The sequence below is a fragment of the Crocodylus porosus genome, unplaced genomic scaffold, assembly GCF_001723895.1.
Source record: "Crocodylus porosus isolate Cpor-Errol unplaced genomic scaffold, CroPor_comp1, whole genome shotgun sequence".
Classification (NCBI taxonomy): Eukaryota; Metazoa; Chordata; order Crocodylia; family Crocodylidae; genus Crocodylus; species Crocodylus porosus.
This window is the reverse complement of record NW_017728931.1, coordinates 22,197,976-22,213,523: the sequence shown is the minus strand read 5'-3', so window position 1 is coordinate 22,213,523 and position 15,548 is coordinate 22,197,976. Positions and strand designations below refer to the sequence as shown.

General features: G+C 40.6%; 1 protein-coding gene across 4 annotated transcripts in view; it reads right to left on the bottom strand.

Annotated features, from left to right (window-relative positions):
* The window catches only part of ARFGAP3 (ADP ribosylation factor GTPase activating protein 3), a 55,767-nt gene that overhangs the window by 37,087 nt on the left and 3,132 nt on the right, over window positions 1-15,548 (bottom strand). For 3 of the 4 annotated variants that reach the window (XM_019544363.1, XM_019544361.1, XM_019544362.1), the window contains exons 2-6: window positions 9,648-9,766; window positions 8,514-8,586; window positions 5,947-6,078; window positions 2,780-2,863; window positions 657-744 (exon numbers count right to left, since the gene is read on the bottom strand). In XM_019544363.1, the coding sequence (XP_019399908.1) occupies window positions 657-744; window positions 2,780-2,863; window positions 5,947-6,078; window positions 8,514-8,586; window positions 9,648-9,766 (496 nt within the window). The remainder of the gene's footprint in view (window positions 1-656; window positions 745-2,779; window positions 2,864-5,946; window positions 6,079-8,513; window positions 8,587-9,647; window positions 9,767-15,548) is intronic. The other variant, XM_019544364.1, reaches the window with a different exon arrangement.

The following is a 15,548-nucleotide window of genomic DNA, read 5'->3' as shown; positions in this document are numbered from 1 at the left end:
TTTCCTTCCCCACCCCCCCGGGAATCCAGCATAGGCAAGTTGAATATGCGACCCTTGGCTGTTAATATTCGACTTCCAGTATTTGATTCAACAGCTATTCGACCAGCTGCTATTGGACTTGACTTTTACTTTTCAAGGTCGAATATGTCAAATATTTGTCGAATCGAATATTAAGTCGAAGCTTTGCACAGCCCTAGTTTTTAGAGGTACTTGCCCCTTGAAGAAAAAAACCAGACAGACATCACATAAAGCCCAAATGTTAATCTTATCATAAGCTATGAATCACAAAATGCTGAATTTTTTTTAAAGGCTGACATGTACTCTAATTATTAAAATGACTTTCAGGAGGAGAAAGATTCTTTCATTGTTAACACATACATTACCTATTCAATTAAAGTCCCAACTTGACCAAATCTGATGGCTTAATCCATTTAGATTTATAATAAAAGTACCATTAGCAATACTTGCAGCCTTACTAATCCCTATATGACCAGTTTCTAACCAATCTCCAAGCTTCCTAAATTCTTACCAGTAGAATATAATATTTTAAGGTGGTAAGCATCAGTTACTATTTGATACATACACTTAGAAACAAAAATGTTGACCTATGGACTATAAGCAAACAGTTTATTCTTAAGATGAAAGATGGATCAAACCTTCATTACTGTCTGTAGTGATTTCTGAAGAACTCTGGATTAGAGAAACTGGCTCTGGTTGTGAAGACACCCACTCTGAGTTATTTATCTGCAACAAGAAAAGAAAGGTACTGATGAGCTCAGAAACTAAAATACATTTAAATCTGAACAGAATCTCAACCGACTGACTAAGATGGTGGAGTATCTCAGTATTTCTCCAAATCGAGGTAACATAGTCTGGAGTAACAGCTGGACTTGATCTCTTACATACACCATCTGATAAAGTGAACTTGGGTTCATGAATGCTTATGCTCTTCCTCTCCCTCTCTAGTTAGTTAATCTATAAAGGTACATATCTATCTTGCCTTCTGACTGACTTCAAACTGACATGGCTAACTATCTACCTCTCTCTAAAATTTAAAATGTTGCTGACTGAGCACCTGCACTTCCTATTTATTTCAATGGGCTTGGTAGATCCCTCACAAATAAAAATCAGGCTGTAATTTTTATATTTACAGTAGTACTGTAGTTATGGCATAGTAGTTGTTACATTTTTTTCATAAAGATAATATGGTAGAAAAAATCTGGACAGCTTTTTCACTGCTATACTCTGACCTCTGTCCCTGTACAGAGCCTGGCATTTCCAATTTTCTAACATTTCATTGTAGATATAGAAGTATCCTCCCATCTTTTCCGGCTACAGCCCCTCTTTCAGAACAGGTAATTCCATTATCCTATCTACCAGTCCAGCTTGTAACCTCAATATTCTCTTTTCTCCTCCTTCCATGCCCTATTATTATTCTTTGCACCTATTCCATCCTAGTCTAGAACCCTACTCTCCAAGCTTTCATCCATTCCCTCATCACCTTCTGTCTTGAGGACTGAAATACATACCTAATTTCCCTCCTTTCCAGGCCACGCAAGAATCTGATGCAAAAACTCTCTCATTTTCCTCACTCAGATTATGTTACTCCATCACTTAAAACTTTTATTTACTTTCACATAGCTGAAATGTTTGATCTTCAGCCTCAAGAATCTGTGCAACTACTCCAGCCTACACTTCTACCTTTCTGGTTCCACTTCTTGCTCCCTTCTTTGGTTTGCCCAGGATACACCTATCTTGAATACCAGAGCTCCTGTTTCTGCTGCCTGGCTGAGGCCAGGGTGGCTCATGTGGGAGGTGAGACCAAGTGATATCGGGGGGGAGGAGTGTGGGAGGCACTACATGGTGATACTGGGCAGGGGGAGAACTGCTGCAGCTCTGGCTCTGGTCCTGTAAAGGCCAGGGGTCAGAGCCAGAGCTGCCATTTGGCTGAAGCCAGGTACCAGAGTCAGAGCCAGAGATGCTGCAGAGTAAACAGCAACAGGGAAGCAGGTATACCTGCAGCAGCTTTTCCTACTACTTGCCCTGCTGCCATTGCTGTCCCCACCACAGCAGCAGGGGGAGGCAGGGTAGATAACACTTTGATATCTCTGTCTCTCTGTAAGTGCTATATTATAGCAATATTTGAATTGTATTTGCATACAGGTTATAACTGTATTACAGAGATTTCTTTTGTTGCAATGTCTCAGGAATATCTGTTTATAGTAACAGTTTACAGCTTTAACATCATCCTTGCTAAAATCACTTCCCAACGCAGGCATCTGAATTCTTCTTTACCGTGCTCTTAATACTCATAAAACTCTAAACTGTCTACAGCAAACAGTTTCAGATAAAATTGCAAAAAGAGATACAGCAGAACAAAAAAAGACAGAGCATATTAAGGATTCCGCTGTGAAAGCAAACTAGAATTAAGAGAGAATAAGAACAGCAAGAAATATAGCACTGTAGCTCTTTTACAGATCTGGTAAGTTATCTGGGAATTATTTGTTCCACAGAAAAGTTTATACTTCCTAACATTTGTTAAGACTTATTGAACCCTTTATTGTATGGTAAATTTAATCACTTAAGTGTTTAATTTGAAAAATGTACTGAAACCAAAAGAATAACCTCTATGGATTACATTATAAAGAGAAAGGTAGCTTTAACCGTAACTAGGCCTGAGCTACCATGGGTATTGTTTTAGGTTTCAGTGCCCCCTTAAAATGCATGTTAAACACCACAGAATCTAAGCAAAGAAGTTATGTACAGTATTTTTTTTTACCTTAGGTGAAACATGTGATGCAAAAAAATCTTCTTCTTTGTGTTGGGGGGATAAAGGTAGAATTCCACAGCCATCTGTCCACAGCTAGAATTAAAAAAAAGTGCTTCAGTTTTTACCTGACATTTTAGGAATGTTCCAGCTATATACGGCACATTTTTTTTTAAATTACTTTTGGCAAGGATACTAGCTGATTTTTCATGATAAGAATGTCCCTCCCCACCCCAAACATATTTGATCTTTAAACACAAACCTTTCCATTTCCCTGCTTTTGATGTCTGTAAAAGAACAATCTCTCTCCAGACAACTGAAATTCCTGCTGCATAAAATGTCCTAGCACAACCTCTGTAGAGCCAACATTTAACAGCCCTGAAGCTTGAGTACTGAATGTAATAAAACAAATAAATTGTTCCTCAATTGTCTCCGTAATAGACTCATTCTCATGTAGTAAAAAAACCGGACTGTCAAGCAATAATTTAATAAACTTTGCAAAGAATCTCAATTTGTTTCAGTCCTACTCCAGCAGAATTTTTTATCTGCTCTGAAGAAGAGTTATAATAACAACTCTATAACATCATTATAATGAAGGACCTAGTTTTTCAAGGAACTGGCTCAAATACTGGCTCCTCAAGGTAGCCTTCAGAAAATGACAGGATAGAACTTTAATCTTTGACCTGTGTCCCAAGACTACAAATAAAGGAAGACATAGCTAATGGTGAAGTCTATTATCATATTTGTTCATATTCATTCACTGTGTTCACCTTTTTCCTGGAAATCTACAATAAAAAATTGGGCCATGCGTCTTAGATACGGAAACTAATTCTGAACAGTTTAATTAAAGGGAAAAATTATTTTTTCTCCGCTCCACATTCTCAAAACGAGGTATACATCTATCATTAATCAAAGTGATCTAAAACACTTATTCTAAGCATTTAAAAAAAACAGGCAGCAAGAGACCCTGATTTAAATCAATACTTTTAATCTTGTTTTGTATTTGTTCTTTTTAATTATGTTCCTGAAAAAAGGTTGATTCCTAATTACGGGTACTTCTCATTAACTAGAACGATGCGTGATAAACATTCATCTTGACATTATATGGCCCAATATACACTTAATCAAAATCATAAGAAATCCATCACTTTTTTACTAAATATTTTACTTGCGTGCATCCTTAATCTTGACACACTTAAAATATTTTAGTTAAACAAAGCTAATAAAACACACTGCATGCATTACAGAATGTTTAAACACATTTGCAAATTAAAATTGATTTGTTAATAAAAGAAACATTAGTTTTAGTTAGTGAATTTAGCTGAACTGGTTAAATAAAACTGAAAAAAAAAAAAAACACTCTTTCTGCACCTGTGGTAGAGGTTACTGTACATGCCCAGTAAGAACACCTGGAGCCCTCTGGGACCGGACTGACCTTGCCTAGACAGGCGCTCCCCATAGGAGATTAGAGGTAGCCTGCCCCATAAAAGCAGTAGTGAAGACTGACTCCTCGGGACGCCCTCTCCATCTGGACCAGCACCATGCCACACCACCTACCCACCCAGAGGTCCTGCCGACAACCCCGCTCTGGACAACACCTACTGGACAAGGACCCCTTTCCAGTAGCTATCACTCCCCACCCCCTCTTCAACCAAGGACTTGGACTCTGTTTCTCTTCCCTACCTGGACTCCAGCCCTTCCACCAGCCCTTCCACTGAGTCTCTTTCTCCTGCTGCCATTGTGAGTACTTGTGTGTGTGTGTGTGTGTGTGTGCGCATGAGTGTGTGAACCAGTAACTTCATGGGGCTGTGTAGTGTGCTGTCCATTTAATAAAACTGTTATTTGGACCTCTAAGTTGGGTTTTACTTTACTATGGTTCAGCACTGCTCCAATCTCTGCTCCTCGCCCCCCTAACTTCTGTCTCATTTCTCCCTCTCCTGCTTCTGGCTCACTGCCACCTCCAACCACCTGTCCTGAACGTCTCTCTACCTTCAAACCCCACGTTTCTTTGCCACTATCTTATTCCCACTGCCTCTTCCTTTTCCCCTGAGCAAACAGATTTCTGCCTCAGTTTCTTTCCTGGCTGTCTCCTCCTTTCCACCACTTATCTGCCCCCCCAACCCAATATCTCAGCTGTCTGCCTCAGTTTCCAGCCCCAGTCTACTTTAAGTAATCCCAAGCCTCAGTTCCTCAGCCAGCTTCTCTGTAGTCCACCGGTTCTAATCCTGGTTCTGGCAACTTTCACTCCCTACACTTTAACTCTCTCTCTCTCTCACCTGAACCTCCCCCCAAGTATCCCAGGTACCCCAAGCACACACATACATACCGTGCCAACCTGGGTTGTATGTGTGAGAACTGGTGAGTTTGTGTGTATATATGTCAGTGTGTGTATGACATATGAATTAGTGATCTGTGTATGTGTACTGAGTGTGCGGGTATGGATAATTGATTTTTGTCTAACTTTTGGGGTGCATAGTATATGTGCTTGAATTGGTGCCTAGGCTAGTTTGGATGTGTATGTGCCCAAGTTGGTAGTGTGTGTATATTTCTGTATTTGTGTATGTGCAATTATGTCACACCCTCCTGTCTAACAGCGCAATATTGAGATCCTGGGAGTTGGCCCAACCCCACAGGGCAACACCCCCACCCCACGGCAAGCAGTGGTAACGGAGCAGACAGGCCAGCACTACTGGCCCCACCCCCTGATCCTGCAGGTGGTGGCAATGGAGCAGAAGGGAGGAGTGGGGCCAGCAGATGGGGGCAAGGGAAAGCCCGGCCCTGGCCCCAGCACGGCGGGGGGGAGGGACCAGGCCTGATCCTGAAGGTTAGGGTGGGGGCTGGACACTGGCCTCTGTTCCCAGCCACCCCTCTGCCCCCACAATCATTCTTGACAGGCAATTGGCTAGTTATCAAATACCACTCATCTGCTTAAGCCAACACTATCCAACAATATTAGCTACTTAGTTACTGACTTGCTTAGAATTCTAGTGTTCCAACTAATGGGAATATTTCCAACACTTTACACCTTCTATTTCAACATATTCACCACTTCCGTATTGACAACTACAAACACAAGCAGTGCCTGCTTCTTTGCATTTTACTTACCAGTTAGAAATTTAAATCACTGTGGAAGCAGATTTTGTATAAGAATATAATGAACTAATACATGCATTACTTACATCAGTACCATACTTCCTTGTGGCTTGTGCTGCAAGAGATTTAATTTTTTCCCTGTAAAGCTGGGCACCTCGGCTATTGTACTTGGCATTGGTATCATTTGTTGAGCACCCATGTTGATGGAAAAAAGCAGACTGTAAACACACAAACATATACATCCTGAGAAAGAGGTTAAATACAATACTACAAAAGGAAGGTTTCCTGAATTGCAGCTAGGTGCTTTACACCAGGAATGGGAAATTATTTGGTACTGAGGGCCACTTGGGAAGTTCCAATGAGCTGTCACCGCCTGTAGGTGGCTGCTCATTGCACTGGGCGGGTGAAGCAGGTGGAAGGCAGCTAGGAGCTGAACCCCTGCACACTGAGGCAGGAGCTGCTTGGCTGAAGCCTCCTTCCCCCCCACCACTCAAAGCAGTACAGCAGGGGTAGGGGATGCAACTGGGGGTGAGGGGAGCAGAACAGCAGCCAGCCAGCTGCAACCACACCAGTAACAGCCCCACCAGAAGTTGTGTGTACTGGTCGGGGCCTGGGCTAGAGCACATAGGCTGCACTGTGGCACGGGAGTTGAGTGAGTAGGGCTCAGTACCAGAAGGGCAGCAACAGGACAGATCCAGTCAGCTGGCAGGCTGGATCTGGCCCGCAGGCCGTATTTTGCTGGCCCCCACGTTATACCCTTTTAAAAATACTATCTATTTCTCCCAGTCCTTAATATCCTTAATGTGTGCTAACAGTTTTCTTTTTCCTGTTAAAAGCACCACATGCAAGTATGCAAGCCTCTGACAATCCTTGTTTTGCAAGTCACTATGGCAGTAATTCTCAAACACAGTGCCAGAAGATCTTTTTAAGGGTGCTGAAGATTTGATATAAAAGGAATATTTTCTAAGGATGCACTGATAGAGATTTTTTGGGCTGACAGCAATGGCCAATTTTTAACGAGCCATATTGGCCAATACTGATCCAAATACAATATGCAGCCCCACAGCGCGAACAGAGGTGTCAGACTGGTAAGTCTGTTGTGGGGAAAGGGGTGGGAGGAGAAAAGGGGTATGGGGGGGAGCAGACCGAGGCCCCCCACAGTGAAGGAGGGAGTGGGGCGGACTGTGAGGCTCAGTAGGAGCTGGCCACCCCAAGGACTGGGGTGATCCCTGCAGTCTTCCCCTGCCTTCATTCTCCCCTTCTTACCTGCACTGGCACAGCCATAAACAGCCCCACAGTCTCAGAGGCTTCTGGCTGGGGGAGGAGCCTGCCATGGCTTCCCCTGGGTCCTACTGTCCCTGACTCCTGTCATCTCTGACAGGAGCCAGGGGCAGATAAATATTCATTTTCTAAATTTTTTAGGAGCCCCCTAGGCCAGATAGAATGTCCTGGCAGGCCGAATCTGGCCCGCAAGCCGTATTTTGCTCACCCCGATCTAGATCTAGATCTAGTTTCTATATCGATCTCTCTCTCTCGATACCTATATTAATATCTATATAGAGATAGAGAGAGAGAGAAACACCAGATGGTCCACTGGAATATTTGGTTAGTTTAGTTTACGTTTCATCCGGTCTACATATTTAGAAACTATCAAAACTCCATCAAGGCATGTCATGTCTTGTCTTTTGACTCCATCACAATTTTAGTATAGAAACCAATAAATAACTTTCAGCATCCCTTTTATCTTATTCTCTGGAATAGCCAATATTTGCTAAGCCAAGCCATCTGAAGTTTCAAAGTAATTTGCTGTATTTTGCTACATTTATCAAAGATACATGTGTTCTGATTGTATGCCCAAAATCATGGGTGGGCAATTATTTTGGGCAGAGGGCTGCTTACTGAGTTTTGGCAAGCCATTGTGGGCCACATGACAGGCAGCCCAGGGCAGATAAATATTAATTTTCTAAAATTATTTTAAGGGCCCCGTAGGCCAGAAAAAAAAATGGCCTGGCAGGCCACATCCAGCCCCCAGGCCGCATATTGCCCACCCCTGCCTTAAGTGTTGTATCTACCTCTAGCAATAGTAAAACACAAGAGTGGGGACATAAAAATTGTACCTAAGTAAAGAGGAGCTGGAAATTTACCACATCAGTTGCTGTTTGATAATGGTATATCTGTTCCTACCACATGATAAGTGAAAGCAATACTGAGACAGCTTAGCTCCTAGTTTAGGAGAATACATTTCCATGGTTTAATCTTTGACTTGCCAAGAGACCGCAAAATGAACATGAACAGTTACCAAGGAGCAGTTGATGCACTGAGTCCTTGCCCCCTCCTAACATAATGCAGTTTATCTGTCTACACCACCTCCTTTGCCATGACCCAATTCCAGAAAAGCTACTCCGATCTCAACTTGCTTAGAATTTTAAGAAAGTAGCAATTTATTCATTGGCATACACAAAAATACAAAATTCCAGAGGTTTGGAAAGTTAGCTCCTTTATTCCTAAATTCTTTATGATATATGAAATGAATAGCTCTTAATAATGGATCTTAATAATGCAGCTAAATGAGCAGCTTTTAATAGTAACGTCTTTCTGTTTTCATGGTAGGCAAATACCCGAAAACAGAAATACATTTTTAAGATATACTTACAGCACTAGCATTTCCTCCAATTTGCATGCATCTCAACTGAAACCAAGACCAATTGGAATCTAGTTCTGTAGACCTAAGCAGAGGAAACATTTTTAGTATTAGTTTCTATAACCATTTTAAACAACTCTTGTTAATGCTACTTTAAGAAAAGTTAGCAGCTTGAAAGAAATACTACAGTTTAAAACCTGCTCTCTCCTGGGGCATAAAATCCATGTTAATTAAGAAATTAATAGAGGAATAGAACATCAGTATTTGAGAAAATATACCCCTTAACTAGCAATCCACATGTTTCCTTTAAAAGATGTGGCTGTGAGGCATTTAATCTGGAACTCCCTTTTTCAGCATCCAAGTCTCAGCTTTTCTGTCCATTAAGTTGTTGGTCAACAGAGAGGATGCTATAATGACAAAAATCAAAGCTACATCACAGAGAATGAAAAAACTGACTGGATGCCAGACCTTTTTTGATATACAAGCTAGGAATCATCCATTAAGAAGTATCACAAAAAGTTTCTGTAGGACAAGAAAACTTTCCTGCAAGGCACTGATTACAATGTTCAAAATGAAAAGAAGACAGTTTCTTAATTTTTTTTTCTGGGAAATAAAGCTTCCCAGCTATCACAACAGCAAAGAGCCATATTTCACAACTGCAGGTTTCAAGAATCCATGCATATCCTTTTGTTAAACTTTTCTGATGCATATACCCAATGAAACAGTAAACTACAGCAGAAAGCTGATATCAGTGAGCACTTATGTAACAATGCTGCAGAAACCTTGATCTGGAAGAACCATAAACATGAAACTTAGTTTAAGTATATGCCTATTCCGTACCTCTTCAAAGAAGTTGGATTAGGCTGCCAATAAACATATTAATTGTGTAATGGAATGCACATGTAATGGAACAAAAGTACATTATAATTTCTATGAAATCCTCATCACACATATGTATTTCCCACGCAGCTAGCAGCAACTTTTTGACCACACCAACATGAGATGGATATAAATTAGTAATTTAAAAAGTAAAAATGTAGTCTCCCGTTATCAAACACCTGTTTAGAACACAAAACTTCAAGGCTCTGATCAAAGAGCAGACATAGCTCACCACTTCTTAACCAAAGAAAAATTGTAACTATTTACCGAATGAAACTCAAGTGAACACCAAGAGATCGATGAGTCCCCGAGCAATCAATACAAAGAAAAACACCGTACGTTATGCTTGCCCAGCTAGGATTTTTAGCTCCACAGTCAAAACACACCTAAAAGATAAGAAATTAATAACAGGAATTTAATATAACTCCTTCCAATTAAAGTCACATTTAGATTAATTCTTCTTAGCATCTACCTAGCGTTCAGGATCCACCCCAGCCCCCACCCCAGGTGGACAGATCAGGGTCCTTCTGCAGCTGGACCAGGCCCATCACCTGGATTTGGCTCACAGAGGCACCACTAATCTGGCCTGAAGAGTAAAAAAGTTGACTAGTTAATTTTGTAGTAACCCCATTTTACAGATGGGGAAATAGAAGCTAAGGTATTTGTCCAAGCTCATATAACTAACCAGAAACAGAAAGTACCAGAATTCCTGAAGTCTTGGCTCCAAGACTGAGCACAGTCCACTAGAACACCATAGCATCTCTTTTATGACAAAGCAACCATTTGCATTCAAACTAACCCTGATTCACACCACCTGTTTAGTTTAAGTATCAAGATGTTTCAAGATGAAAAACTGTCATCACATCTGCCATGCATCTAACATAATGCTTGCTACATACAGCTACAACATTATGGTATATTAATAACAAATGTTCTTTTTGTTAAAAATATTTCTGGAAAGAAAAACATACTTCCTTGCAAGGTCAACTCATTTCTATCAGAGTGATATAAATAATAATAAATCATGATTTGAACAAGCAACATTCACTTTTTTCATTTATAATTTCCAGTTATTTTCCTCAAGGTAAGTTGACATTAGTTGACAACCATTAAAACACTGATGAAATATCAGCTCCACACTCTTATGTGGCACTGCTGTTTGCTATAGAATATGCCTAATAAAAGTGTAATAAAATAATATTAACAAGAAGAACAACAACAAGAATTCAAATAAATGCTTATTGCTTAAATAAATGTGCTTGGATAGCATGTGAGAGACTGATGACTGATATTTATAATTTATGTTAAGCACTGTTTAGATAGAAATTGAAATTAAATTGAATTAAAATGCACAAAAACAACTAAAAAACAATTTTTAAAATGTTAAAGTAAAACTACTTTAAAATGCACTTTATAAGAAAAAAATATTTAAACATATTCTTCAATTAATACATTTTAATAAACTAAGTCTGTTTGTTTTCTTAGTAGATTTAACTGGCTCTGATTATCACGTCATTCTGTATTTTAGAACTAGTGGATCTGTTTCTCCCACTTACTTTTTATTTATCCTTCAGAAAGGACACACAAGTTTTTTGGCTTTTATAACTTCCTGCTGGTTTCTCAGGTTTGAATAAACTAATCACTAAGCTGAAACAGTTGTATGAACTGAGGCACCTGCAGAAGAGGTTATTGTACAGGACTTCCAACAAACTGTAACCAGATATATGATCCATAAGTAACTACAGCCAGCTGTGTTTTGATTTTTGTTAAAAATAATAACAGTAGACATATACAGATGACTTTTGAATAATTTACACTTAAATAGATTATTTACACTTATTTGGATTTCAGGCTTTTTGCATTAAAAATTTATGGGTGTGTGTTTTTAAATGGGTTTATTTTTAAAAAGTAAAATAAAGAAAAAATTAATTTAACCAAGATATCTATTTTTTTTCAACTATCAACGTCCTGCATAAGATGTGTACTTATATTTTCAATGTTATTACTGTTTGAGAGAGATAAGTTTAAAGAACCCATATCAACATGGTCTCAAGAATGCATCTAGTACAGAAATTTAAATATTATTAAAAACAAAAAGTACTGCAACAACTTCTCCCTCTTTTTGGTAATAACAGATTCAAGCAATATGTATCTGATAATGGCAACTGGACCTATTCTATTCCCAGTTACTGATAACATTAACACCTATATCCCAAATGCTCCACTTTTTTATGGGATGGAAATTGCTCCTAGCAACAAAATTACAGATTTTTCTGAGTGTTTTGGGGATACAACCCATGTATTGTATGGGCCAGCTCACTATAGCTTTTTGTGTGGCTGTTTGGGAACAGGGCCAGACTATCTGATGTTATACCCACAACATGGGAACTGTCTCCCAACACTGGAAAAGTTAGAATGGAAAACCACCACATAGACAATCTACTGTCTACAGGGAGGACTCTTTCCTTCTTGCTTTCATGGAGTTTCTCAAGGTTATGCTGAAAAGTTTGTACACTTTTTTTTTTTTTTTTTTAAGTTGAATGAAATCAGGGTGGATGCAAATCAATGATTTGGAAAAAAAAAAATCAATATAAATCAGATTTTTTATTTAAATCAGATTGTTCTGATTTAATCGTATTTTTTTTTGTTAAGATGCTTTTAAAAACCCAACAAACCTATATAAACATAGTTGTAAGATATGTTAAAGCTCAAAAATATCATTAAAGGTACACCGACAGATCAGTGCCATACTGGATCAGATAAAAGGAAAATTAACATTATCACTATCGGCTTTTTATCACCAGTGTAGCCAATAACGTATCGATAAATATAATATACCTTCTGGCCAGGGCCCCTGGACACTGCATGCATGTGTGCAGCTTCACACATCCAGGAACGCAGCCGGGCAGTGTGAAGAACAGCGCCCAGAAGATATGTCTGTGGAGAGGAAGGGGCAAGGGGAGATCGAGGCCCCCACAGTGAAGGAGGGACTGAGGCAGAGTCAGGGGCTGGAGCAGGACAGTGAATGGGACCCTGGGCCTGGGGCAGGGAGTCTGTCCAGCAGCAGTGGCAACAGTGAGCTGTGCCTCCCACGGCTGAATGGGCAAGGGAGCCAATGCACGGCTCCTGACACAAAGGCAACAGGGCGAAGAGCCCCAAGCCCACAGCGGGCAGCCTGCCTCCACCCTTGCCCCACTCGGCTGTGATTAAAAGTGCCCTGGTGCTTAAAAACGGTGGTGGCAGTACTTGAACTAAAGCTTATCAAATAAGCTTTAATTCAAGCACCCTCATCACCATTTTTAAGCACCAGGACATTGATCCCCTGGACAAACCGCCTGTGCCTCTGTCCCACTCTCCACCCCAGCCCTGGGATCCCATTCACTGCCCTGCCATGCCCCAGCCCCAGCCCCTGCCCCACTCTATCCCTCACCTTGGGGGCCTTGATCTGCCCCTGCTCCAGACTCCTTCCGTATACAGACTTACCTGCAGGGCGCTGCTCTCCATGCTGCCTGGCTGCATTCCTGGCCATATGCATGTAAGCTACATTCCTGTAAGTTGGTTGTTGGATCGGTATCATCTGATATGCCTGGTGAATAACTGGCTATTGGCCAAGAAAATCTTTATCAATGCACCTCTAATCATCTTGGAATAGGGATTATAACTTCTAATTATGTACTAGTTGAGACTATATATTCATGTAACCTTTTTAGAAAAGGTTTTATAAATAGGTCAAAACAGGCTATGGACTATATTAGGGGCCCAATCTTATGGGGCTCCCAGAGGCTTATTTATATGGATTAGTAAAGAAAACCACTCTACCCAACAGGACTCACTGCTCAGTCCAGGAGATCTCATTAAGCACCTGTGATGCCCAGTTTCCGTTCTCAAACTGTGGATTTTTCTCTCTAAAGATAACATCCTTGTTAACAGCAGGATATGGAGACGAAAGATAACAGACCTGATTATCCACCCATCAGCCCTATTAGCCCTCTGCAAGTTTTTGTAGACAGAGCCCTTACTTCTCTCTAAAAGTACAGTTTCAAGAAGTTAAATGAATAGAGAGGGCTTTTGGGGGTGGAGCAGTTGGGGTAACGACAGTTCCCTTAGTATAGGGTGGATGCAGGCAAGTCCTTGTCCCTTCAAATTGCAGGCAAAAACTCTTTTACACTGAACAGGTCTTGTTTTTAACATGAGTTAGCAAAACAGACTTGAAGCTCAACACAGAATCCAACAAGGAATACAGTGCACATAGGAAAACTATAACAAGAACACTATTGAGTGGTTATACTTGGAACAATTCAGTGTTTTAAAAGGCCAGCATAATAGGTACCATAAAAGATTCCACACTGTTCTATCTATAAGCATTTCTGAATTTCATCATCTTGAAATTAATTGCATCATCTAGGAAATTTGACTGCCATATCATAAAGCAACTGTGGCTTCACTGGCTCAGCATCAACCTCTAAAATAAACTACCATATTCTCTCTGAAAAGCCACATGAAGTGGCTTAATTTTTAGAATAGTGGCACATGCAGAAGGAATGCATACTACTTTGGGAAAGTAATGTCATGTAAAAACTGCAGTTTTTTCTTAAGATACTATGTATTCCTGTGATGCTGCAGAAGTAGAACTAGCTGGTTCATTAGTTTAAGTCACAAGTGTTTTGCAAAGCATTCCAAATTTCTAAATCACTTCTCACTGTATCATCCTGTCATCAGTTGTGACAGGAAATGGAAATGTGGTTAAAAAAACACTCATACTAAACATCTTTTTCCACCTGAAAAGAGTAAGGTTATAGACACACATTACTTTACCGCGCTCCCCCTGGTTAGAGTGCAACCAAGTTGGTTTGAAGGCATGGTCTCCTACCCCCAACCTCCTCAGGAACCTGTAAGTCAGAGGTAGACAATGTTTTTTGGCTGGAGTGCCAAAAAAACTACAATGTCTACCTTGGAAGGCTCCAGAGGGCTGACATGCCGGAGCCTGGAGCAGCTTTTTGCAGCTGGCCCATGGCCCGTGGGCAACGGCCTTCCGGGCCCCTCTGCGGTTGCTGACCCTTGCTGTAAGTGCTGGCATCAGCTGAAAGTGGGCTCTCAGCAGCCTTTCTGCCCAGTGGCAACAGCTAGGAAGTTTATATGAAGTAGCTTGAGCACTGGATATTCACACCTTTGTTTACTCCACACCACGTCTGGTGTGAAAACAAATCTTAAAACATAGTACCAAGACATTTTGCTACATTAGAGAGAATTATGCAAGTTCTTCCCAAGTGTTGCATTTTTAAATGTTACCTATGTTATTGATATATTTTCCAGTAATGCACCTAACATTTAGCAGTAAGGAGTACAAGAGTGCACCAGTTTACCAGCTTGTATTTCCTCCCCACATCAGCAAAAAACACCACAAATTAAGGTGCAGATAGCAGAAGAGATAAAGATAAGAAAATGCCAAGAAAAAAAACAAAAAAAAAAGACAGGACACAGAGCCAGGTATGACCAACTATAAAAACAAACAACAGAAACAAAATATTTTTTGCAAACAGTTTACCTAAGACTGAATTCTTACAAATTTTAAGAAACACAGATACTAGGAAGTTATTTGAGATAACAATGCACTGTTGCCCTGTGCATCTGAAAATGTCTTTACTGAAGGGTTAGCTAAATCTAGTATGTGCAATGGAATTACTCTTCTCAAGCTAGTCTAGCTTGTTTTTTCTCAACCCTAAGTAGCAAGTACTCCCTAACTTCTGAAAATGTTATTAAGTACCCCAACACTCAATTTTCCAGGGGATTTTATATTTACAGACTAATATGCGCCATATGTTGGAAGGAGAGCTATGTGACATGACGGATGTCTGATCTGGTTGCCACCTTTTACACCAGGGGTGCACAACTCAAGTATGTACCTGGGCTAGATGTGATGTTGGCCAAAGCTAGGAGGGCTGAACGCCAAATAATTACTGGGAAATTTAAAGTGCTGCACAATGCACGGCACGCCAAATTTTTGCCATAGTTTTGAGAGGAGGAAGGGGCAAGAGAGAGAGGAAAAGAGGGCAAGAGAGAGACAGACAGAGGCAGCTGCTGCCAGCCATGGAGCCTGGGCTGTTCCCAGCAGACAGCTGGGAGGCTGCAAGCAGCCCGGGCTCTATGGATGGCAGCAGCTATCCAGAG